General features: G+C 41.5%; 1 protein-coding gene across 1 annotated transcript in view; it reads left to right on the plus strand.

Annotated features, from left to right (window-relative positions):
* Positions 1-2678: 2678 nt before the first annotated feature.
* The window catches only part of LOC126176323 (proton-coupled amino acid transporter-like protein CG1139), a 214731-nt gene continuing 190802 nt past the window's right edge, over positions 2679-26607 (plus strand). Inside the window, exons 1-2 of the mRNA XM_049923473.1 lie at positions 2679-2767; positions 13341-13568. Coding sequence (XP_049779430.1) covers positions 2679-2767; positions 13341-13568 — 317 coding nt within the window. The remainder of the gene's footprint in view (positions 2768-13340; positions 13569-26607) is intronic.

The following is a 26607-nucleotide window of genomic DNA, read 5'->3' on the forward strand; positions in this document are numbered from 1 at the left end:
ACTTTGAACATTGTCACCTTTTGTAGCGTTCTTAAGTTTTTGTCGCCTTTTTCAGTATTTTTGCTCTTTTAAGAAGAAAATGAGTTTCCAGAATGAAATTTTCACTCTGCACCGGAGTGTGCGCTGATATGAAACTTCCTGGCATATTAAAACTGTGTGCTGGACCGAGACTCGACCTCGGGACCTTTGCCTTTCGGGGGCAAGTGCTCTGCCAACTTTTTTAATTTTTTATTTTATTTTATTTTTTTTTATTTGGCAGATAATCCTCTGACCGAACACGCTTTTTTTCCCAATATCAGGCTTACCACCTTTGCTGACATACATTTTGTTGTACTACCGCATAAATTGTGTCTACAATGTCCATATGTTGAGAAATAGTGGCTAATTAGAAAATTAATTAATTAAGGAAATGAAGAAAGCTGAAAATGCCCAAAACCAACTGAGCTACCCAAGCACGGCTCACGCCCCCTTCTCACAGCTTTTAATTCCGCCAGTACCTCGTCTCCTACCTTCCAAACTTCACAGAATCTCTCCTGCGAACCTTGCAGAACTAGCACTCCTGGAAGAAAGGATATTGCGGAGACATGGCTTTGCCACAGCATGGGCGATGTTTCCAGAATGAAATTTTCACTCTGCAGCGGAGCATTCTGGAAACATCCCCCAGGCTGTGGCAAAGCCATGCCTCCGCAATATCCTTTCTTCCTGGAGTGCTAGTTCTGCAAGTTTGGAAGGTAGGAGACGAGGTACTGACGGAATTAAAAGCTGTGAGGACGGGGCGTGAGTCGTGCTTGGGTAGCTCAGTTGATTGCCGGCAAGGTAGCTCAGCGTGTTCGGTCAGAGCGTTAGCTGCCCTGTGTAATAAAAAAAACTGAGTTAATCGATCAACAACGAACTTAACACGTTCGCTGCCATCGTCGCACCAGCGCGTCCGGCCGATACTGGTGCACATGCAGGGGACGCGCCTGTGCGGCGGGCGACTCGGCTGTTGCGAGGTGCCACGGTTTAGTCGGGAACAGCCATTCGGTGTGGTTTATTGCGCATGCACTCTAAGAACGTATTGTTTTCAATTTTTATGGGTGCGGTTCGCGTGTTTCCCTACTGTTTTTCTGTGTTGTGGGACTGAAAATGGAAAACAATCGTGACACGGCGGGCCCTTCAGAACCTAAAAACGTAAAATACGGGACACAATAAAAGTACAAAAACTATCGGATGCGGAATTATTACTAATATTAGAAGAAAGCGATTCGGAAACGGAATTGGCCAGTAGGGAGGACGGGTGGGAATCCAGTGAATAAAAATGGTTCAAATGGCTCTGAGCACTATGGGACTTAACATCTGCGGTCATCAGTCCCCTAGAACGTAGAACTACTTAAACCTAACTAACCTAAGGACATCACACACATCCATGCCCGAGGCAGGATTCGAACCTGCGACCGTAGCGGTCGCGCGGTTCCAGACTGAAGCGCCTAGAACCGCTCGGCCACACCGGCCGGCTACAGTGAAGAGTCTGACGGAGCCGAGTAAGTGGTAACAAGTGATAACGTAGCTGATACAAATGTTACATGAGAAAGCGAGCCATTTGGAATGGTAAATTGCCCGTTTATAAAAAATGAGGGCCTGCTAATTCAACCAACGGGAAACACTCCCTTAGATTATTTTCGTCTTTTGCTGACGGACGAATTTCTATTGAAAGTTGTTGAAGGAACAAATCTAAACGCAATTGAATTATTCCTTTCTATGGGAACCAAAGAATAATCATGAATAAATTGTTGGAAAGATGTGACGGTTGGCGAATTGTTAATGTTCTTGGGAGTTTTCCTGCACATGGGAAATGTAAAGATGAGGAAGTTGTAGGACTATTGGAAAGAGGACCCTTTATTTCATGTGAGAGGAATTGCCGATAGTATTTCACGAAATCGTTTTCTTCTAATACTACGTGCATTGCATTTTTCTGAAAATCCAAAACAGGGCGAACCAAAACCATCCGACATGTTGTATAAAATACGTCCAGTTATCAATTTTTTCAATGAAAGGATGTGCCAAGTATACTACCCTGGACGGGAGCTGTCACTGGACGAATCAATGATCCTTTGGCGTGGAAGATTACTTTTCTGCCAATACATTAAAAATAAAAAGCACAAATATGGCATAAAGCAATATATTTTGACAACTCCCACTGGAATGGTCCTAAAATTCGCGGTACACACTTGTATGCTGGACGATTTAGGAGGAAGAGGCCATGCGCAAAAAATTGTTCTTCATTTACTAGACGAAAAGTTGAACGCTGGTCACCACGTGTACATGGACAATTACTATAATAGCTTCGCACTGGTTAAGTTGCTCCTGGATAAGAAGACTCACTGCAAGGGAACTCTGAGGGCGAACAGGAAGGTTACACCCAAGGAAATACGAAAAGGTGAAGCCGTTGCCAGATTTGCGGAAGGAGTTATGGTAGGTAAGTGGCGTGATAAGAGGGAGGTTTACTACATTTCTAATGCATTTACAAATGGAATGGTTGAGGAAATCTAAGTCCTTGGCCATTGTAAACTACAATAAATTTTTGTCGGGAGTTGATCGGCACGATCAGATGTTACCATATTACCTCTCGGGACAAAAAACCATACGCTGGTACAAGAAACTTTTTATCCACGTTATGGAAATGATGCTGACAAACGCACATGCCCTACAAAGTAAATGTTCTGGCACAAAAAGGCCGCTCCAAGAATTCAGACTCAGTATTACAAGAGCACAATTGCCACAAAAGCAGGTAGAAAAGCCAGTTACAAATCCCCAACATGTTGTGGTAAAACGAGAATCAACTGGAAAATCAAAAACACCCAGGAAGCAGATCATGCTCCAGCCGAGGACACCGAACAGACACGATTTTCGAGTGCCCAGATTGCCCAAATAAAGCAGGGTATTGTTTGAATTGTTGTGTTATTCACCACCTCTAAGGCAGATAGCACTTTCGTTGTTCTTTCATTTTCCGACAGTTATGATTAGGTACTATTCCTGAAATTTGTGTTTATTTTATTTGTTTGAGTGTAATCTGTAAAGTTCTTGATTGTATCTTTTCTGAGATTTGACATACATTGTATATCAGAAGTTTCTTCAAGATCTTGTGTTTGTTTTTGAATGCTGTTTCTACTACATTTTTTGTTCAATAAATACGTCGTTTGTCAGTAGGATGTTTCGTTTTAGTTTTGAATATAAAATAAAAATGTAGTACTCTAAACTGTCACAATTTTCAGGAAAATTAAACGAGACGCACTAACGCGTCCATGGCCACCCGCTACAGAATGTAGCCTGATATGCCACTGTCTCCTTAGTGCGCCCCCCCCCCCCCCCCGCCAAAAAAAATTGATTCACGAGAGTTTTACGTTACTTTTAGCAATACAGTTTGAGATTCTATTAAAAAATAATTGGTTACGTGGTAACGCAAGGCCAATTACAGTGGCAGCGAACGTGTTAAAGGGATGTCTTTACGACGTCCGCCCTGAGCAGATGCAACGAACGAAAGCAAACAAAATGAGATAAAAAGAGTTGGTAGAGCACTTGCCCGCGAAAGGCAAAGGTCCCGAGTTCGAGTCTCGGTCCGACACAGAGTTTTAATTTGCCAGGAAGTTTCAGAAAATAAGTTATTTCTGTTTCCAATTTTCTGCGTCCATGTTCTTCCATTTAACTTTTTGGAAAGCTCCGTTAACGAAAACAGATAAATTTTAACCTGAGGTGTTCTGATCTTTGAAATAGATTCTTTCTTTTCGATTTTTTGAGTGCTTTTATTCTGTACAGCTGTTACACGTGTCAAATATTCCTCTATTACAACTGCTTCTATTTTTGGTTAAGTTCGTAATTTTGCTGTAGCAACAAACCTGCTGCTGTGATAATCTGTTCAATTTTGAAAACAAACTTTCTGACGGGAAAATGCAAAATCCGCAGTGACTGACATGAAAAGACAGATAGTTTGAAGAGTGAAGTCTCATTATAGGGGAAAAATGTTAGTAAGAGTGAACTGATTTGCAGAGTGTGTTCCTGAGCTATTAACTTTGAAACAAAACGTTTGCAGGCATTCTTTCTACCACTCACTTTTAACAACACCCGGAGTGTAACTGCTCTGCATGATGGCAATGGTAATACTATCGACGCCAGTGCTGCCAAATCGGAGTCACTAAACACAGCATTTCGAAATATCTTCACCAAAGAAGACGAAGTAAATATTCCGGAATTGGAATCAAGAACAGCTACCAACATGAGTAACTTAGAAGGAGATATCCTCGGAGTAGTGAAACAACTTAAATCACTTAATAAAATCAAGTCTTCTGCTCCAGGCTGTATACCAACTAGGTTTCTTTCAGAGTATGCTGATGCAATAGGTCCATACTTAAACAATCATATACAACCATTCGGTCGACGAAAGGTCCGTACGCAAAGATGGGAAAGTTACACAGTCACCAATCTTCAAGAAAGGTAGTAGGAGTAATCCACAAAATTACAGGCCCATATCATTAACGTCGATACGCAGCAGGATTTTGGAACATATATTGTGTTCGAACATTATGAATTACCTCGAAGAAAACGGTCTATTGACACGCAGTCAACACGGATTTAGAAAACATCGTTATTATGAAACACAACTAGGTCTTTACTAACACGAAGTGTTGAGTGCTGTTGACAAGGGATTTCAAATTCATTCGGTTTTTCTAGATTTCCAGAAGGCTTTTGACACTGTACCACGTAAACAGCTTGTAATGAAATTGCGTGCGTATGGAATATCGTCTCAGTTATGCCACTGGCTTCGTGGTTTCCTGTCAGAGAGGTCACAGCTCGTAGTAACTGACGGAAAGTCATCGAGTAAAACAGAAGTGATTTCTGGCGATCCTCAAGGTAGTGTTATAGCCCCTTCGCTGTTCCTTATCTATAGAAACGATTTAGGAGAGAATTGGAGCAGCCGTCTTAGGTTATTTGCAAATGATACTGTCGTTTATCGTCTAGAAAATTCATCAGAAGGTCAAAAAAAGTTGCAAAATCTACATCTACATCTACATCTACATGGATACTCTGCAAATCACATTTAAGTGCCTGGCAGAGGGTTCATAGAACCACCTTCACAATTCTCTATTATTCCAATCTCGTATAGCGCCCGGAAAGAATGGACACCTATATCTTTCCGTGGGAACTCTGATTTCCGTTCTTTTATCATAGTGATCGTTCCTCCCTATGTAGGTCGGTGTCAACAAAATATTTTCGCGTTCGGAGGAGAAAGTTGGTGATTGGAATTTCGTGAGAAGATTCTGTCGCAACGAAAAACGCCTTTCTTTTAATGATATCCAGCCCAAATCCTGTATCATTTCTGTGACACTCTCTCCCATATTTAGCGATAATACAAAACGGGCTGCCTTTCGTTGAACTTTTTCGATGTACTCCGTCAGTCCTATCTGGTAAGGATCCCACACCGTTCAGCAGTATTCTAAAAGAGAACGGACAGGCGTAATGTAGGGAATCTCCTTAGTAGGTCTTTTACATTTTCTAAGTGTCCTGCCAATAAAACGCAGCCTTTGGTTAGCCTTCCTCACAACATTTTCTATGTATTCTTTACAATTTAAGTTGTTCGTAATTGTCATACATAGGTATTTAGTTAATTTACGGCTTTTAGATTAGACTGATGTATCGTGTAACCGAAGTTTAACGAGTTTCTTTTAGCACTCATGTGGATGAACTCACACTTTTCGTTATTTTTATGGTCAACTGACACTTTTCACACCATTCAGATAATTTTTCTAAATCGCTTTGAAGTTTGTTTTGATCCACTGATGACTTTATTAGTCGATAAACGACAGCGTCATCTGCAAACAACCAAAGACGGCTGCTCAGGTTGTATCCCAAATCGTTTATATAGATAGGGAATAGCAGAGGGCCTATAACACTACCTTGGGGAACGCCATAAATCACTTCTGTTTTACTCGATGACTTTCCGTCAATTACCTCGAACTGTGACCTCTCTAACAGGAAATCGCAAGTCCAGTCACATAACTGATGATTTAGAAAAGATATCTGCATGGTGCAAAAATTGGCAGTTAACCCTTCATAATGAGAAGTATGAGGTCATTCACGTGAGTGGTAAAAGGAATCCGTTAAATGTAGGTTATACGATAAATAAGTCAAATCTAATGGCTCTAAATTCAACCAAATACCTAGGAATTACAATTACGAACAACTTAAATCAGAAAGAAAACTTAGGAAATGTTGTACGGAAGGCAAACCAAAGACTGCAGTTTATTGATGGAATACTTAGAAAATGTAACATATCTGCTAAAAAGGCTGCCTACATCCTACATTACGCTTATTCGTCCTCTTTTGGAGTACTACTGCGCGATCTGGGATCCTTACCAGATAGGATTAACGGAGTACATCGAGAAAGTTCAAATAACGACAACACGTTTTGTATTATCGTGAAATAGGAGAGAGAGTGTCACTGACATGATACAGAACTGGGGTGTACATCATTAAAACAAAGGCGGTTTTTGTTGCGGCGGAATCTTCTCACGAAATTTCAACCACCAACTTTCTCCTTCAAATGCGAAAATATTTCGTTGACGCCGACCTACATAGAGAAAAACGATCATCATAACAAAACAGAAATCAGAGCTCGCACGGAAAGATATAGGTGTTCGTTCTTTCCGCGCTTTGTTGGAGATTCGAATAATGGAAAATTGTTGTGAAGGTGGTTCTATGAACCTTCTGCCAGGCACTTAAATGTACTTTGCAGATTATCGATGTAGACTTAGGTATAGACGAAATTAAATGTGGAACACATCAGTTACATTTAGAACTTACGGATCAGACAGGGCCTTTAAGATCCACCACAGCTGAACTGATTTGGACAATGAATTTAGTGATTTTATGTTGCTCTATGGATTCGTCAAATGACACTTACGACGTTTTAAAGAAGATATTCCCTGATAATGTTCCTGAACATTCTTCAATTTCGTCTAAGAAATGAGATACCTAATAATTGATGGATTTGTACCATATTTCCGGGAACGTCCGTTAGAAGAAGAATGTTCATCATATTACGCATTGACTTTCCATGAAATTGCCAATGTTACGGATAAAAATGAGTTACAAAGAACCATTTCACTGTGGTCAGAATGTAAGTGCTGCACAACAACGCGTCATCTAAGAACTTTCTTTATCGGCAAAGCAGATTGTGAAATGTTGCATCAGAAATCGTGTGAAGCACTTTCTGTATCCAACTTGTCCCTAAATAAATGCATAACAGTGGGACCAAACGGACCTGAGGTCAATTAAAAAGTGTTTAGGTCTTTAGATAGTGATGTCCAGGTGACTGTAGGCAGACAGCTTATAAATATTCGACTCGTAACAGTCATACAATGATACAATACATAATGCCAATGCGGAGGCTTTGGAGCGCTTTAGTCGAAAACCATACTAATTTTTGGTTAATATTTATCATTGTTCTGGCGACTGGCCTGTACACTGGAATGTGAGTGAATTCAGTCTAAGTCTAACACTCCACATCACGAGTTTTTGAAGCATACAGCGACAAGGTGGCTTAATTAGGACCTTCAGCCAGTAGGATTCGATGTCAGTGGGATGCCATTCAGTTTTACTATTCTTAATCATATATCTCCCCCCCCCCCATGAACCATGGACCTTGCCGTTGGTGGGGAGGCTTGCGTGCCTCAGCGATACAGATAGCCGTACCGTAGGTACAACCACAACGGAGGGATATCTGCTGAGAGGCCAGACAAACGTGTGGTTCCTGAAGAGGGGCAGCAGCCTTTTCAGTAGTTGCAAGGGCAACAGTCTGGATGATTGACTGATCTGGCCTTGTAACAATAACCTAAACGGCCCTGCTGTGCTGGTACTGCGAACGGCTGAAAGCAAGGGGAAACTACGGCCGTAATTTTTCCCGAGGGCATGCAGCTTTACTGTATGATTAAATGATGATGGCGTCCTCTTGGGTAAAATATTCCGGAGGTAAAATAGTCCCCCATTCGGATTTCCGGGCGGGGACTACTCAAGAGGATGTCATTATCAGGAGAAAGAAAACTGGCGTTCTACGGATCGCAGCGTGGAATGTCAGATCCCTTAATCGGGCAGGTAGGTTAGAAAATTTAAAAAGGGAAATGGATAGGTTAAAGTTAGATATAGTGGGAATTAGTGAAGTTCGGTGGCAGGAGGAACAAGACTTCTGGTCAGGTGACTACAGGATTATAAACACAAAATCAAATAGGGGTAATGCAGGAGTAGGTTTAATAATGAATAGGAAAATAGGAATGCTGGTAAGCTACTACAAACAGCATAGTGGACGCATTATTGTGGCCAAGATAGATACGAAGCCCACACCTACTACAGTAGTACAAGTTTATATGCCAACTGCTCTGCAGATGACGAAGAAATAGAAGAAATGTATGATGAAATAAAAGAAATTATTCAGATAGTGAAGGGAGACGAAAATTTAATAGTCATGGGTGACTGAAATTCGAGTGTAGGAAAAGGGAGAGAAGGAAACGTAGTAGGTGAATATGGATTGGGGCTAAGAAATGAAAGAGGAAGCCGCCTGGTAGAATTTTGCACAGAGCACAACCTAATCATAGCTAACACTTGGTTTAAGAATCATGATACAAGGTTGTATACATGGAAGAACCCTGGAGATACTAAAAGGTATCAAATAGATTATATAATGGTAAGACAGAGATTTAGGAACCAGGTTTTAAATTGTAAGACATTTCCAGGGTCAGATGTGGACTCTGACCACAATCTATTGGTTATGACCTGTAGATTAAAACTGAAGAAACTGCAAAAAGGTGGGAATTTAAGGAGATGGGACCTGGATAAACTGAAAGAACCAGAGGTTGTACAGAGTTTCAGGGAGAGCATAAGGGAACAATTGACAGGAACGGGGGAAAGAAATACAGTAGAAGAAGAATGGGTAGCTTTGAGGGATGAAGTAGTGAAGGCAGAAGAGGATCAAGTAGGTAAAAAGACGAGAGCTAGTAGAAATCCTTGGGTAACAGAAGAAATATTGAATTTAATTGATGAAAGGAGAAAGTATAAAAATGCAGTAAATGAAGCAGGCAAAAAGGAATACAAACGTCTCAAAAATGATATCGACAGGAAGTGCAAAATGGCTAAGCAGGGATGGCTAGAGGACAAATGTAAGGATGTAGAGGCTTATCTCACTAGGGGTAAGATCGATACTGCCTACAGGAAAATTAAAGAGACCTTTGGAGATAAGATAACCACTTGTATGAACATCAAGAGCAAAGATGGAAACCCAGTTCTAAGCAAAGAAGGGAAAGCAGAAAGGTGGAAGGAGTATATAGAGGGTCTATACAAGGGCGATGTATTTCAGGAAAATATTATGGAAATGGAAGAGGATGTAGATGAAAATGAAATGGGAGATACGATACTGCGTGAAGAGTTTGACAGAGCACTGAAAGACCTGAGTTGAAACAAGGCCCCCGGAGTAGACAACATTCCATCGGAACTACTGACGGCCTTGGGAGAGCCAGTCCTGACAAAACTCTACCATCTGGTGAGCAAGATGTATGAGACAGGTGAAATACCCTCAGACTTCAAGAAGAATATAATAATTCCAATCCCAAAGAAAGTAGGTGTTGACAGATGTGAAAATTACCGAACCATCAGTTTAATAAGCCACAGCTGCAAAATACTAACACAAATTCTTTACAGACGCATGGAAAAACTAGTAGAAGCCGACCTCGGGGAAGATCAGTTTGGATTCCGTAGAAATACTGGAACACGTGAGGCAATACTGACCTTACGACTTATCTTAGAAGAAAGATTAAGGAAAGGCAAACCTACGTTTCTAGCATTTGTAGACTTAGAGAAAGCTTTTGACAATGTTGACTGGAATACTCTCTTTCAAATTCTAAAGGTGGCAGGGGTAAAATACAGGGAGCGAAAGACTATTTACAATCTGTACAGAAACCAGATGGCAGTTATGAGAGTCGAGGGACTCGAAAGGGAAGCAGTGGTTGGGAAGGGAGTAAGACAGGGTTGTAGCCTCTCCCCGATGTTATTCAATCTGTACATTGAGCAAGCAGTAAAGGAAACAAAAGAAAAATTCGGAGCAGGTATTAAAATCCATGGAGTAGAAATAAAAACTTTGAGGTTTGCCGATGACATTGTAATTCTGTCAGAGACAGCAAAGGACTTGGAAGAGCAGCTGAATGGAATGGATGGTGTCTTGAACGGAGGATATAATTTGAACATCAACAAAAGCAAAACGAGGATAATGGAATGTAGCCGAATTAAGTCGGGTGATGTTGAGGGTATTAGATTAGGAAATGAGACACTTAAAGTAGTAAAGGAGTTTTGCTATTTGGGGAGCAAAATAACTGATGATGGTCGAAGTAGAGAGGATATAAAATGTAGACTGGCAATGGCAAGGAAAGCGTTTCTGAAGAAGAGAAATTTGTTAACATCGAGTATAGATTTAAGTGTCAGGAAGTCGTTTCTGAAAGTATTTGTATGGAGTGTAGCCTTGTATGGAAGTGAAACATGGACGGTAAATAGTTCGGACAAGAAGAGAATAGAAGCTTTCGAAATGTGGTGCTACAGAAGAATGCTGAAGATTAGATGGGTAGATCACATAACTAATGAGGAAGTATTGAATAGGATTGGGGAGAAGAGAAGTTTGTGGCACAACTTGACCAGAAGAAGGGATCGGTTGGTAGGACATGTTCTGAGGCATCAAGGGATCACCAATTTAGTATTGGAGGGCAGCGTGGAGGGTAAAAATTGTAGGGGGAGACCAAGAGATGAATACACTAAGCAGATTCAGATGGATGTATGTTGCAGTAGGTACTGGGAGATGAAGAAGCTTGCACAGGATAGAGTAGCATGGAGAGCTGCATCAAACCAGTCTCAGGACTGAAGACCACAACAACAACAACAATTATATATCTCTAAAAGAATTCTGCTACTGTTCACTCCAAATCCTACAATACCATTGTGAATGCTTTAAAAATCTTTCAATGAAAGCAGAACTTCATTCCATAATTTCATCTGCAGTACTATTCAGTAAGTTCGCACAACGTTTTCAGAGCCAAACACCTTTGGTTCACAAGTTGCGTACAGAAATAGGAAACATACTGAAAACAGTTTTGGCTCGTGTTTTGGTTTCTGCTTTGAGAAAAATTAGGAGTGTTTCTAAAGTTCTTCGTGATGAACTCTTTACATAGGATAACTCTATCGCTAACGTTTTTGTTGCCTGCCTGTCACTAAAAAGGAAGCTGTAACACTTTCTTAGAAGAAATAAGGAAAGATAATATAAAATTAATAATTGTTATTTCTTTTAGAGATACGAAGAATTAGTAAAAGATAGATTATATACAAGGAACGTTCAATAAATAATGAAAGACATTTTTTTTGAAAGCACGTTGGTTTTATTCAGGATACCAGTACACCATACTATTCCTCACTTTTTGGGCTACAAAATCCTGTTTCTCAACGTAATCTTCGTTCAGCAGGATGGCAGGAGACCATGGCATGGTTTACTAATAGCACTAAATAGCTTCTGTATCTACACTACTGGCCATTGAAATTGCTACACCAAGAAGAAATGCAGATGATAAACGGGTATTCATTGGACAAATATATTATACTAGAAGTAACATGTGTTTATATTTTCACGCAATTTGGGTGCATAGATCCTGAGAAATCAGTACCCAGAACAACCACCTCTGGCCGCAATTACAGCTTTGATACGCCTGGGCATTGAGTCAAACAGAGCTTGGATGGCGTGTACAGGTACAGCTGCCCATGCAGCTTCAACACGATACCACAGTTCATCAAGGGTAGTGAGTGGCGTATTGTGACGAGCCAGTTGCTCGGCCACCATTAACCAGACGTTTTCAATTGGTGAGAGATCTGCAGAATGTGCTGGCCATGCCAGCAGTAGAACATTTTCTGTATCCAGAAAGGCCGGTACAGGACCTGCAACATGCGGTCGTGCATTATCCTGTTGAAATGTAGGGTTTCGCAGGGATCGAATGAAGGGTAGAGCCACGGGTCGTAACACATCTGAAATGTAACGTCCACTGTTCAAAGTGCCGTCAATGCGAACAAGAGGTGACCGAGACGTGTAACCAATGGCACCTCATACCATCACTCCGGGTGATACGGCAGTATGGCAATGACGAATACACGCGTCCAATGTGAGTTCATCGCGATGTCGCCAAACACGGATGCGACCAACATGACGCTGTAAACAGAACCTGTATTCATCCGAAAAAATGACGTTTTGCCATTCGTGCACCAGGTTCCTCGTTGAGTACACCATCGCAGGCACTCCTGTCTGTGATGCAGCGTAGAGGGTAACCGCAGCCATGGTCTCCGAGCTGATAGTCCATGCTGGTGAAAACGTCGTCGAACTGTTCGTGCAGATGGTTGTTGTTTTGCAAACGTCCCCATCTGTTGACTCAGGGATCGAGACGTGGCTGCACCATCCGTTACAGCCATGCGGATAAGATGCCTGTCATCTCGACTGCTAGTGATACGAGGTCGTTGGAATCCAGCAAGGCGTCCTGTATTACCCTCTTGAACCCACCAAGTCCATATTCTGCTAACAGTCATTGGATCTCGACTAACGCGAGCAGCCATGTCGCGATACGATAAACCGCAATCGCGATAGGCTACAATCCGACCTTTATCAAAAGTCGGAAACGTGATGGTACGCATTTTTGCTCCTTACACGAGGCATCACAGCAACGTTTCACCAGGCAACGCCGGTCAACTGCTGTTTGTGTATGAGAAATGGGTTAGAAACTTCCATCGTGTCAACACGTTGTATGTGTCGCCACTGGCGCCAACCTTGTGCGAATGGTCTGAAAAGCTAATCATTTGCATATCACAGCATCTTCTTCCTGTCGGTTAAATTTCGCGTCTGTAGCACATCTTCGTGGTGTAGCAATTTTAATGGCCAGTAGTGTAGCATGTTTTCCGATTGTGTAGACTTCTGTTTTTGGCTGGTTCAAATGGCTCCGAGCACTATGCGACTTACCTTCTGAGGTCATCAGTCGCATAGAATTTAGAACTAATTAAACCTAACTAACCTAAGGATATCACACACATCCATGCCCGAGGCAGGATTCGAACCTGCGACCGTAGCAGTCGCTCGGCTCCTGATTGTAGCGCCTAGAACAGCACGGCCACTTCGGCCGGCACTTCTGTTTTTAATAAAAGGTGAAAGTGAAATTGAAAGACCGGCGTAGGCTAGTTCTTGAGCCATTCCGAGCAGAACTGTCCCTTGTAGTGTTGCTACACGTGACTTCGTTGCCCCTGAACAGAATCGGGGCAGCCCCGCAACTGTGCTGCGAGTGCCGCCTGGAGCCACAGGTGTCGGTGACGTCACGAGGGCAGCGGCGCGGCGCCTTGCGGAAGGCCACGGCGGGTCACGTGACTGGCAGGTGGGGGCGGCGCCGCAGACACAGGCCGCGGGCGTCGCGACGCTGCGCGCTCAGTCAGCTGGCAGCGGCGGCGACGGCGGCACCGGCGGCACCACGGCGGCGCACCAGGTGAGGACGCAAATACCCGGCCGCTGGCGCGTCGCCACACCTCCAGTGTTCCCATTACAACGCCGTCTCCTGGCATTCGTCACCCCGCGAGTCGGCAAACTTACGGCGAAGTGTGCGGCGCGCTGCAAATGTTTGACTCACATTTTAGCAAATTCCTGTTCTGCGGCTGTAATAACTTCTTACTGCTCGGGTTAACAACCCGTATAATAGTTATTATGCGATGTTATCTATCCTTTGTTAGGCTCCGCTGATGAAACAAAATTCTAACTCGATCAGACAGTTCCGGCCGCTGTTTTCATTACCAAATAATCAACATGTACAGATTAATAGAGATTATATAAAACGCAAATAGGTAGCAGCAAGAAAAGCTAAGAAATTTGTTAACATCAAATGTAAATTTCAGTTTTAGACAATATTTTCTGAGTGTTCTTGTGTGGAGTGTAGCCTTGCACGGGAGAGAAATGTGGACGATAAGCGGCACAGACAAGAAGAGAATGGAAGCTTATGAAATGTGGTGATACAAAAGAACGCTGAAGACAACATGTGAACGTGGGATAGCAAATAAAAGGGGAACTGAATCGAATTGAGGAGAAAGGAAATTTATGGTACAACTTAACTGAATGAAGGTCTAGGTTAATAGGACACAACCTGAAGTATCGAGAAATCGACAGTTTGGCAATGAAGACAAGTGCGTGGAGGCGAAATTTAGAGAGAGAGAGGCAGAGAGAGAGAGAGAGAGAGAGAGGCAGCGAGGCTCCACTACTGTAAGCAGATTCAAGTGGATGTAGGCTGCAGTAGTTATGCTGAGATGTAGAATCCGGAGGACGTGGAGGACTGCATCAAACTAGTAATGGGACTGAAGACCACAATATCTCAGAAATAGGTATGCTCGGACGAAGAGTGAACACTGTGAATTCAATTCATTACTCGTAATTCTGCTTCAATATCTATTTAAATACGAAGATATACGTGACCGTATATCGTACCAGAAACGCAGTTTCTTAGTCTTTAGCGGAGTGTACGCTACTTTGATACTTTAAGCAGATTAAAACAGTATGCCTGGCCGGGACTCGTTTTACTGTGCATGGAAGTGTCAGAACAGCGCATACTCTACAGCAGAGTGAAACGAAGACGGCAACAAACACATCTCTACCGATGCAGTAGTGATTTAAATTGGAACAAATGGCATGCAAACTCACTAGTGCGGGGTATAATTTTATAATAAAGGTTTTATTTGTTTGAAAGTCATCAGGATCATTAAGAAAATCTTTTTAGTAGTCTGAGAGGAAATTTTTGTCCGAATTTTCATAGTCAAACGAAGAGGGGAAACGGACAAATGGGAAGTGAAATTGAAAAGCATGAGGTTTAGTTTGGAAAAAAAATGTATAAGTGTTTAAAAGTAATCATGGTAATTAAGAAAAAGTTATTTATTGATTTGATGGAAAATTGAAATAATTCGCAAACACCAGCTGCTAACTATGTAAATGAAGTGTCAACACGTTTATCTCTTCAAGGCTGTGCTATTTTGCGCTTAAAATGTTACATTGGCGCGATATGCGATATTTAACTATCAAAAACGCTTCCTTGCAATCGAGTTCTAAATTTAGAACATTTCGAGAGCAGAAGACGCTAGGAAGGCAAATGAGCTGTCAAAAAGTTCATCTCTTCAAGGCGTAGCTACTTTACGTGAAAAAATATCAATTGGTGTGCTGTTTGATTTTTAAAACGGCTTTCTTCGAATCAAGTACTAAATTTAGGACATAACGGTAACAGCAGACACTAGAAAGATAAACGAGGCATCAAAAAGTCCATGTTTTCAAGGCCTTGTTATTAGACCCATAAAAAGTTACACAGAAGTGATATTTAACAGTTAAAATGGTTTCATTCCAATCAGATACTAAATTCAGGACATTTAGAGAGCATAAGATGCTACGAAAACAAATGCTGCGTCAATAAGATCATACTTTCTGAACAAAACTCGAAAGAAACTGCTGAAAAACATCACTGGAATATTTTGTGACATTGTTTTTCTGAAAGTAGAGAAACATTTGACGCACCTCTTTTGCTGCGCATGATTTAGAACATCATTCAAAATTGGTTCAAATGTTGTCTAATCTATTGTATTTCTTACTACCAGACATATCATGGATCACAAAACATTTGATCGTTTTTTTTCTTTTTTTTCCAGCGTAAATATACATTGTTATTGTACATGTCGTCTCTGGTCATATTTGATAATACAATATTACGAGGTAATAATACGATCAGGGAGAAAACTGTTAAATGACACAAATTGACTAAAAGAATATATAGGTTAGTAGCACACATTCTAAGGTAACAGACCACAATTTCTTCCTTAATGGTTGGAGGTAGGGCCGGCCGCGATGGCCGTGCGGATCTAGGCGCTTCAGTCCGGAACCGCGGGACTGCTACGGTCGCAGGTTCGAATCCTGCCTCGGGCATGGATGTATGTGATGTCCTTAGGTTAGTTAGGTTTAAGTAGTTCTAAGTTCTAGGGGACTGATGACCTAAGATGTTAAGTCCCATAGTGCTCAGAGCCATTTGAACCATTTTGGAGGTAGGGAGGGATTAGGAGGGAGGGGAGGGGAGGTAGGGGTGATCTGAAGAGGGAAACCAAGACTTCAACAGAGTAAGCTGGTCCAAATGGAAGTAGGTTTCTGTGGTTATGCGCAGATGAAATGACTTGCGCCGGATAGAGTATCGTTGACAAATCAATGTTAGCTCTGATTGTTATTACAAAGGTAAATTCAACAATCGTCGATAGCCAAGTAAAAGCCAGAAACCAGTCGAAGAAAACAGAGCAGACAACATCACCTCTTCCCAGCCGTCTGCTACACTTCTGCACCGTAACATAAACAAGTTCAGTGACGTTAATACTGACGCCCGTAGGCTTTTAATCACTGCCAAATATCTCTTGGCATATGGCCAGTTGCCAGGTTTTATTTATTTGCGTTGTAAGTGCTAGCAAAATAAATGTTGTCTTTACAACTATATTCGTGCTAGTGACTGTGCATGTGGAGCATTTGGAGAAAAACTACATTTTCACAGATTTGTTGCATGAACGTGATTACGTTTATCAACTGCAATCACAATCGTGTGATCTTCAGGTTCCTCCTTCGAACAATCTCACGATTTCAAATCTATATGTTCACGCTGTTTAGCAGAGAGAGCAGTCAAGAGAGTACTTTCAATATCTATACGGGAACAGTCCTGGTTAGCGTTTCAGAAAAAGAAACGTCCAAATTTTTCTACGCCATCTCTGATTTATCTCAGTATACCTCGATGGTAATTCCTTACTACGTTATGTGAGAAGCAAAAAAAAGTCTTAACATTGGAAGATAAAGTTACAGACTGAAATTTCGTTAAAATATTTCACCGCAATTAAAAACGGCTTTCTTTAAATGATTGTCATTTCAATCGTTTATAATCTCCAGGACATTCCTGCACGAATTTGCTGATAACATAACGAGATTCTCTTCTTTGAATTTTTTAGATGTTCCATCTCAATCCTGTCAGGTAAGGATCCCATACTGCGCAGAACTGCTCTAGAAACGCGAGGACAAGCGTAGTGTAGACAGTCTCTTTAGAAAATCTGTTGCAACTTCTTTGCTTTCTGCCAATAAAACACAGTCTTCGCTTCGCTTCAACTATAACTTTTTCAGTATGATGTTCCAACTTAAGTCGATCCTAACTACAGTCACTGCATATTCAGCTGACTCGACAACCTCTAAAATTTGTGACATTTATTGTCAAAGGAATTTTTTTAGTACTCCTGTGGAGTACCTTTTTACAGTTCAGATTGAATTGCCACTTTTCGTAGCATTCAGATACCGTGTATAATTTATTTTGTCATTCGTTTTGTTTTTCATTTGAATTTACGGGACTGTAATTGACGGTATCATCCGCAAATAATCTAAGAAGTCTGCTCAAGTTATCTCTTAAATCATTTACATAGATCAAGAACAGAAAAGGGCCTATCACAGTTCCTGGGGAACGCCATATGTAACTTAGGTTTTACTGTATGCACTCCCGTCGATTAAAACGTACTGCGATCTTCCTTACGGGAAATCATGAACGCAGTCGCTTTGCTAAGACGATATTTCGTAGGCATGCAATTTTGTTAGAATCTGATTGTGAGTACGGTGTCAAAAGGCGTCTGTAAATCAAGGAGTGGTTATTCCATTTGAGATCCTTGGTCGATAAGACTCATTACCTCGTGGTAATAGAGAGCCAGTTGTGTTTCACGAGAACGATATTTTGTGAATATGCGCTAATTGTGTGTCAACAGCCAGTTTTCTTATAAGAAAAAGGATAGCAAGAACCGCTGATTATTTGCGCTGATATTGTCTCATATCTATCGAGTCACATGTTCGTTGAACTCATAACAATAATTGGGACATATCATCTCATATAACGCGCGAACTACCATGGGAACTTATTGCGACGTTTGTTCGCTTTATTTTATATGCAATGGTTTTAGTAGATAATAATCATTTGAATCACTTGTACGTCTAACCCGTAACAACAGAGATGCATGATCTTATACAGCGTGTAAACTTCCGTGAAAATCGTTTCCCTGGATATACTGATACCATAATCTGGCTAATTTGATATGTAGTGGCTTTAATAAGACAACTTAATTTCGTGGCGTTACTCACAGCTCAACTGTGTAATATAACAGTACTAATTTTTAGAAGTATCTTTAGGCTGAGAAATTTTTCTGGCTTGTCTCACCTTTCCCCGTTTACGTTTTAGCGATGTTTTGATGGCTATTTGTTGCGCAGTTTGTTTTACTGTGAACCATACCGTGTCGGTTTCATGTAAGGCTTTGAAAATTTACAGCGGAAGCTGTATAACAAACGTAGTAAACTTCCATTCCTACCACCACATAACCTTAGCCTTGGAGAACATACTGTGCCACATTTTACTGTGTCAGACAGTGAAAGCACGGTGTGTTCAAAAGCCTATCTGTGATTATAAACTTTATACATTTTCGCCGTAAAGAAGTGAACGAGGTTAATCCTATATAAGACTGTAGCCTCGATAGCGTGCACTACATCTAGTCAGTGGCAACGTCAGGGAACGCATTTGCAAATACGAGACGAATGATTGAATTACTGTGTCTATCCGGTTTTTCAGTATCTTAGTGTCTGCTGTTTTTTTTTAAACGTAATCCTCCATGAGAGATGACTAGTAGAGTTCCGTGGAAATATTGCGAAGGTGATGTAGGGACATTGTGACTGATTCATTACCTTGGAAAAACTCCGTCATTGTAGGTACGAGCCCTGGAGATTCCAGTAGTGCACGTAATTCATTAACAGATTCCGTGGGACTATGTAAGGCAAGTTGATTGGTCGTGCAGAATCCGCAGACTACTGACAATGGCGTCTAATAACGAAATTTGAAGACTAAAAGAAAATGAAAACTGAAAACTGGGAAAATTAACTGTAGAGTGGTATATACACTCTAAGGTATGTGCTACAAGTAAGTTCTTCAACTTCTAATTCGAAATCCAGGGTTCATCACTAAAATATTTGAGTTCTGTTGGACAAAAGTGAAACCTTGCAAATGTACAGGTACCTCTACCCTTAAGAATTCAGAATGCAGATCTCCTTGAGATTCACCTTCTACAAGAGCATTGGGTCAGAAACTGTGTTGGCTACCCGCGTTTCGTTGCAGTTGAGAGACATTCTGTGTAATGTGAGTCACGAGTTGATGTTACCCGTAATCCAATTTGCTGAATCGTTTGCATTACTTTCCGTGCCTCTCAGAGTGACACTTGTTTCGTCTCCAAATAGAAACCGTTTGAATCACTTTCCATGTTTAGCGGTAGGTCTTCGATACATATTAAGAAAAGCAACGGATCCAGAACAGAGACCTGTGACAATTCCTACTTTAAAGAACCCCGTCATACTCAGATCTGTTGCTGTTTGTATACGCTGTAGGAAAACCATCTGCATTCCACTTTACACAGTCGAAATGAACCATTTACATAGTTTCCCCTTTAATTCCGCTATGTCCAAACTTGTGGGAAGGTATTCTACACAATCAAATGTTTCTAAGCCGCTACATATTTGGAAAAACAAATTCTGAGTGACACTCATATAGCTCAGGAGAGTTACAACGACTGCGTCTCGGAAAGATATACTGGAGACGTGGTGATATCGTCAGAGAATATTTTACTCTTTTTGTAAGCTGAGTAACGTAGTTTGATTCTTGTAAAGTTGTTTATATGAAGATTATAACGCGTCCTCTAGAAACGCAATGCCTTGTGTGTGAGTTATGTTGTTCACTGTAATATAAGTTATTAAGTTCTTCATAAAAGCAATCTTACAATTCCCTAATAACGGATAAACTAAAACAAAAATTCATCTACTCTTTCTGCTACTGGTGATGTTTCCTGATTTGTAAACATAACTGATTCCCACCATATTAGAACTGTCATCATACAGCCAAGCCAGTGACAACCACAAATAGTTAGGTTTCGAATATTTTGACATCAGTTTCACAACTTCGCATAACTGCGTGTTGTAGAAACATATAAACGAACATACAAACGTATTTCTTCTTTTCTTCTTCCTTCTTCAGGAAAGCTAACTGTATTTATCCTCCTTTGCTTGAACGGCAACTATATTTTGAAGCTTCTGCCTTGAGCAAAACACAATTTCTTTTTCCATTTTTACCCTCCGTAGCTGAATTTAGAGCGCGGCTGAATCCCATGCGGGGGACGCGGATTTGATTTCCGGCACCGCCAGGGACTTTTGCTTGGTGAGAGGACGGGAGCTGGGGGGTACTAAGCCCCGTGAGGCCGACTGTGGAGCTACCTGAGCGAACAGCAGCTGTTCCAAGGTAAAGAAACCCGACAACAACGGGTGATGTGTTGACCCCATAGCGCTTCACACCGCATCCGAAGACACCTCTGGCAGAAGATGACATGGCATTCGGTCGGAGCCGACTGGCGCTCCTAGGAAAAGAACACGGAACTTTACATATCTTTACCTGATGAGTGAAGCGGAAGAAGAAGATATATTTTGCTCAAGGCAAAAAGATTCGAAAGATATTTATTGGAACGTATTTTACAGATTTCCACTTGTTCATGTACAACGACATAATTGTCCTGGATACTTCGTTACTGAAGAAGAATGAATTGATCACTCAGAGTGAAGCAGTGAGAATAATATCGTGTTCACACACAGTAATCTTCCAGGTGCCTTTCAAGGAACTAGGTATCCTGATTCACAATATGTACGAATATGTATGAAGCCGTGCTGAAAAGTAATGCTTCCGAGATTTTTAAGCGAAAGCTCCTAAGATTTTTAAATAAAACAAAGGTTATCATCATTCTACATCTTTATTGTTCATGTATACGTATTTGCAGTCCTCTGCAGCTAGAAGGCTCCTAATTGTGGTATGTAACATGGCGATTTGGAATGTAACTATGCCGGTGCTTGAGAAACAGCGTGCTGTAGTCGAGTTTCGAATTTAAAGAGTTCGTCCACGCGTGAGCATCCTGTCCTTCAGCATGACGATGCAAGATCACATACGAGCGCTGCGACGTTTGGAACAATCCGACGCCTTGGACGCGCTGTCATCGACTGTCCTCCATAAAGTGTCGACTTGACTCCATCCGATTTTCATCTGTTACCAAAACTTAAAAGAAACCTTCGAGGACTTTGCTTTGATAGCGGCGAAGCGGTGGAAGTACAGGCGAGGTTGCGGCTCCGTCGACGAAATCAATCATTCTGCAGTGACGGTATACACAAACTGATCTCTCATTGGGAGAAATGTGTTCGTCGGCAGGGTAATTAAGTTGAGGATTAAAAATGTAGACATGAAGATGTAGAACGTTGATGAAGTTGTTTTGTTTAAAAACATTTAAGCGTTTTCACATAAAAAATTCGGAGCATTACTTTTCATTACGTCCTCATGTTAAATCTATCAGACGTAACCACAAAAAACCTTTGCTCATTTGACAAATAACGCAAAATGTCTGACAAGTACCAATGTAAATTTTAAATCTAATTGTCCTAGGCACCTTATTCTACTCTACAGACGAATCTTAAGTAGGCTCTGTTATCGTATATGGTATAAAAGACACAAGTTAGTAAATGTATTGTTAAATTCAGTTTCAGTTGCAACATGAGTAGCAACAACTACTAATGAGTCTACTTTTATTAAAAACTAGGCCACTGTGCTATTTGTTGTAATAGGTCTTCACACAGAAATTTGTTCGCTGCAGCTCTCCATGGTGGTCGAATTCTTTTTATCTCTCTACAGCTACTACAGTCTAGATTTACTTGAAACTGCTTACTGGTTATAAACCTTGGTATCTAACGCCCCTGGAGATCATCAGACAGTTTAATACTAAGAAGACGGTGCATACATCATCAGAGACAGCTTCTATCTGGACAAAGATTGTTACTACCAAAGATATGTAACTATTTTACCGCTAGGTATTCGGTAACACAAATTGCAGTGTTTCAGCTTTATATGCCTACAAATAAAGAAATATTCTGTAATGATTCACGGAATGTTTTAAACCCTGAAGATATGAGCTTAAATTCCTAAACCCACTGACTCACTAACATAAAGATATTGCTACAAAAGTTATACAGATATAGCTTAAGGTCTATCAACTATACACAAACTGATAAACTGTCATTAGGCATATTGATAGTCATATTGGAATAGACACACAGAAGATATAAATAAATAAATTTCACATTTATATTCAAAGGTTGTAAGGCTAATACAGTACACCAAGTGGGTACTGACACACGCTACTGAAGGATTGGACGAAAATATGGAGAAACCGCCAGAAACGCACGCTTGAATATAAATGCAGATATAATCCAAGCCTCCAATTTGCACTGTTGTATTTGATCACAAACGAAACCTGTACAATATGCTCAATACGGTGCAACTATCAGTCGTGGGCAGAACAGTGTTTTGTGTAGTTGTGAGTTCACTATGTCGGAGCTACTCGTAAGTGAACTCAGATGTGAGAAAATTGCACTTGCTCGTATACTGAGTGCTTCCGTAACCAAGGGAGCCAAAGTGGTTCTTGTTTCACGAGGCACGCCATCAAAGGTTTACACCCCATACACGCTAAGCGGAAAGATATTATCAGCTAAGTCACAACACGGACGAAAACGTGTGTGGAGTGATCGTGGACAAACGGTCCGTTTTATAAAAAGCGACAAAGGGACAATGCAGACAATTTTAGACCTATTTCTATGCCGTCAGTGTTTGCTGAAGTTATTGAAAAGGTTGTGTATGTAATGATAATTTATTATTTTATATCACATATTTTGCTGTCAAATGTACAGTTCGGCTTTAGAAGTGGTTTAAGAACTGAAAATGCTACATACTCTCTTCCCTTTGAGGTTATGGATGGATTAAACAAAAGGCTTCGAATGCTAGGCATATTTTTTATGTAACTAAGCCGCTTGATTGTGTTGATCACAAAATGTTGCTCCAGAAGTTGGACCTTTACAGAATACAGGGAGTAGCTCACAATTGGTTCACCTCTTACTTTAACAAAAGACAGCCAAAGGTCTTTATTCACAATGTTGAGAATGGCTGTAACGTGGAGTCCGAGTGGGGCACAGTCAAATGGGGGGTTCCCCAGGGATCAGTGCTGGGGCCACTCCTGTTTCTTAATTATATAAATGATATGCTGTCTAGTATTACAGGTAATTCTAAAATATTTCTGTCTGCTGATGACACTAGCTTGGTAGTAATGGATATTGTGTGCAACACTGGCTCTGTTTCAAATAGTGCAGTTCATGACGGAAGTTGATGCATTGTAGAAAATAAACTAACTCTAAGTTACAGTAAGACTCAGCTTTTACAAAAAATGGTTCAAATGGCTCTGAGCACTATGGGACTCAACTGCTGTGGTCATAAGTCCCCTAGAACTTAGAACTACTTAAACCTAACTAACCTAAGGACAGCACACAACACCCAGCCATCACGAGGCAGAGAAAATCCCTGACCCGCCGGGAATCGAACCCGGGAACCCGCGCGTGGGAAGCGAGAACGCAACCGCACGACCACGAGATGCGGGCTCTCAGCTTTTACAGTTTCTAACATACAATACAACAAAATCTGACATTTTAATTTCGCAGAACGGGCATATGGTTAGTGAAACTGAATAATTCAAATTTCTAGGTGTTCAGATATATACTAAACTGTCATGCAAAGCCCACGTTCAGGATCTTCTTCAAAGATTTAATGCTGTCATTTTCTCTGTTCTAAAGGTATCTGAAGTAAGCGATCGTCCGACACGAAAATTAATCTACTTTGCTTATTTTCTTTCGCTTATGTCATATAGAATTACATTTTGGGATGACTCTTCCCATTATCAAAGGATATTTTTGGTTCGGAAACGGGCAGTTTGGGCAATAAGTGGTGTAAGTTCGCGAACCTCTTGTCGATCTCCGTTCACTAGTCTGGGTATTCTGACATTGGCCTCTCAGTATATACATCTTTACTGTCGTTTCTTGTTAACAGTATCAGCTTATTCCCAAGAATTAGCAGCTCCCCCTCAGTTAATACTAGGCAGAAATCTAATCTGCATTTGGATCGGACGTCCTTGAATCTTGTGCAGAAAGGTGTGCAGTACTGCTGCATCCATTTTCAATACGCTACGGAAAAGAAGTCAAAGGTCTTAGCATTCATGCACACGCTTTCAAATCGAAACTGAAGAATTTCCTCATGGGTCACTTCTTCTATTCTGTCGAGGAGCTCCTAGAAATATTAAGCTGATATCTATATATTATTGACTGCGTTTAGTGAAACTTATAGCTTGACTTTTTTGGGTTCATAAACATTTTATTTTATCTGTTATTACTTTCATGTTGTAATTTCATGTACTGACACGTTCCATGACCTTGGGGTTTTGTTCCTCAGTTCGGTCCTACGGAACTAGACTTGTAAATAAATAAATAAATAGATAAACATTGAGGAGGACTGTGACGAAAAATAAGAGCGTGACAGCTGGAAATGTCATCGCAGAACTGAAAGTGGCTCTCGCGAATCTTGTCAGCACAAAAATAATACGAAGGGAGTTCCACAAGCAGGGAAATGCAGGGCGAGCTTGAATTCCAACATGGCTTATCACTTATGTAAATGGTCATAGCAGGTTAACGTGGAGATGAAGCCGTAAATCCTGGAATATCGTGCAGTGGAAGATAGCTATTTGGGCGGATGAATCTCGTTGCACACTGTTTGCAACTTCTGGCCGTATTCAAGACCCAAAAGTGAGGCAAGAGTGGGAATCGGCGAAGATCTGTGCAGCGCACATGTCGTGGTGTTCCTTAATGTTGTATCCACGGACCCAACCAACCAACCAACTCGCGCACGCGCGCCCTGACCGTGACATCCCTGGCCACAGTTCCTGTCGCGGCCGTCGGCGTCTCAGGGCGTTACCGCCGACGGAAGAGGTCGCGCCACGGTTGAGCTCGGGTCCGCAGCGCTCTCTTCCTTTTGCATATAAGGAGGAGCGCTGGCCCCGAGACGGACAGTCTGTTGTCGATTGTCTATTGCTAGCCTTTCGTGGAGTTTATAGCGGAGCCATTGCAGTGTGATATTTGCTATTGTATTCGACTAGGCTCAGTACACGGATTACTTTTGGAAATTACTTGGACTTGTATTGCTGGTGCACGTTTCGTCAGAAATAGAGATAAGTTATCTCTTCATTCTAGCTGGCGCAATTCTTGTCATTAATTATTTTTCGGCCAACAGACATAGCTACATCGTGGTCACTACCCACGCTTTATACAATTTGTGGTGGCTGCCCCCAAAAGTACCGCCGAGGACCTTGGGTTTGGGAGCCGTCACAAAACTTAAGCCCCGTGAGTATTTTGCTATACGGTATTACTGCCAAGAATTATGTGACCAGTTTGTCTGATCAAGCCCATCCCATTATACAATTTTTATTCCGCATTGGTGGTGCTGTGTTCCTAGACGACTGAGCCCCTGCTCACACAGCCCGCATCGTCCGCGACTGTTTTCGTGAGCGGGAAGATGATCCGTGGCTTTTCCCCTGGTGACAACGGTCACCAGATCTCCCTGTTATTGAGCCTTTGTGGTTGACTTCAGAGAGAACGGTGCGTAATCCCTCAAGGCACCCCCATCGTCGTTACCTGAACGTGTCACTATTTTGCAAACAAGGATTGTGTAAGATTACCTTCGAAACTAAACAGGACCTGAATTTATTCATTCTGAGTCGAGAAGCTGTTTTGAACGCCAACGGTTTTCCTTCACCGTATGAATGGTTCAAATGGCTCTGAGCACTATGGGACTTAACATCTGTGGTCATGAGTCCCCTATAACTTAGAACTACTTAAACCTAACTAACCTAAGGACTTCACACACATCCATGCCCGAGACAGGATTCGAACCTGCGACCGTAGCGGTCGCACGGTTCCAGACTGAAGTGCCTAGAACCGCACGGCCACAACGGCCGGCCTCACCGTATGAGGCTTGGTAATGAATTGTATTTTGGGTAAACATTCCCCCTCTCTTGCTCTGTCCGTTTCGCATATAGCCAATGATGACGGCCAACCAATAGCAGTAGGAGGAATTTCAACCAATAACCCTATTTGTGCCTTTGTATCCAACGACGATGGGCCACCAATAGTATAGTATCCACAAGAGTTTAGCCAGGATCGCCTTTTCATCTTCATCAGCGCGGGAATCTTAGCCTATGACGATGGCCCACCAATGGTAGCCATAAGAATTTGAACCAATACTACCACTTCTCTAGCACGAACGCGGGAGAACGCCCCTTTATAAGAGGAAGTGACACTAGTTTGATAGTGTTCTAGCTGTAGTGGACACCGGATGATCCTGAGGAAGATCCCAGCAGAGGGGTCGAAACGTCGATTATTTTAGGGGAATTTGACGCGGCCTAATAACCCAGAAGATTTTAACTTCTGTGTTTGTGGTGTTTCCCTATTTTTGTCCACCTCCTGTGTGTTATACAGGGTTTTTCCTTAAGAGTGTGCCAAAA

The sequence above is a fragment of the Schistocerca cancellata genome, chromosome 3 (assembly GCF_023864275.1).
Source record: "Schistocerca cancellata isolate TAMUIC-IGC-003103 chromosome 3, iqSchCanc2.1, whole genome shotgun sequence".
Taxonomy (NCBI): Eukaryota; Metazoa; Arthropoda; class Insecta; order Orthoptera; family Acrididae; genus Schistocerca; species Schistocerca cancellata.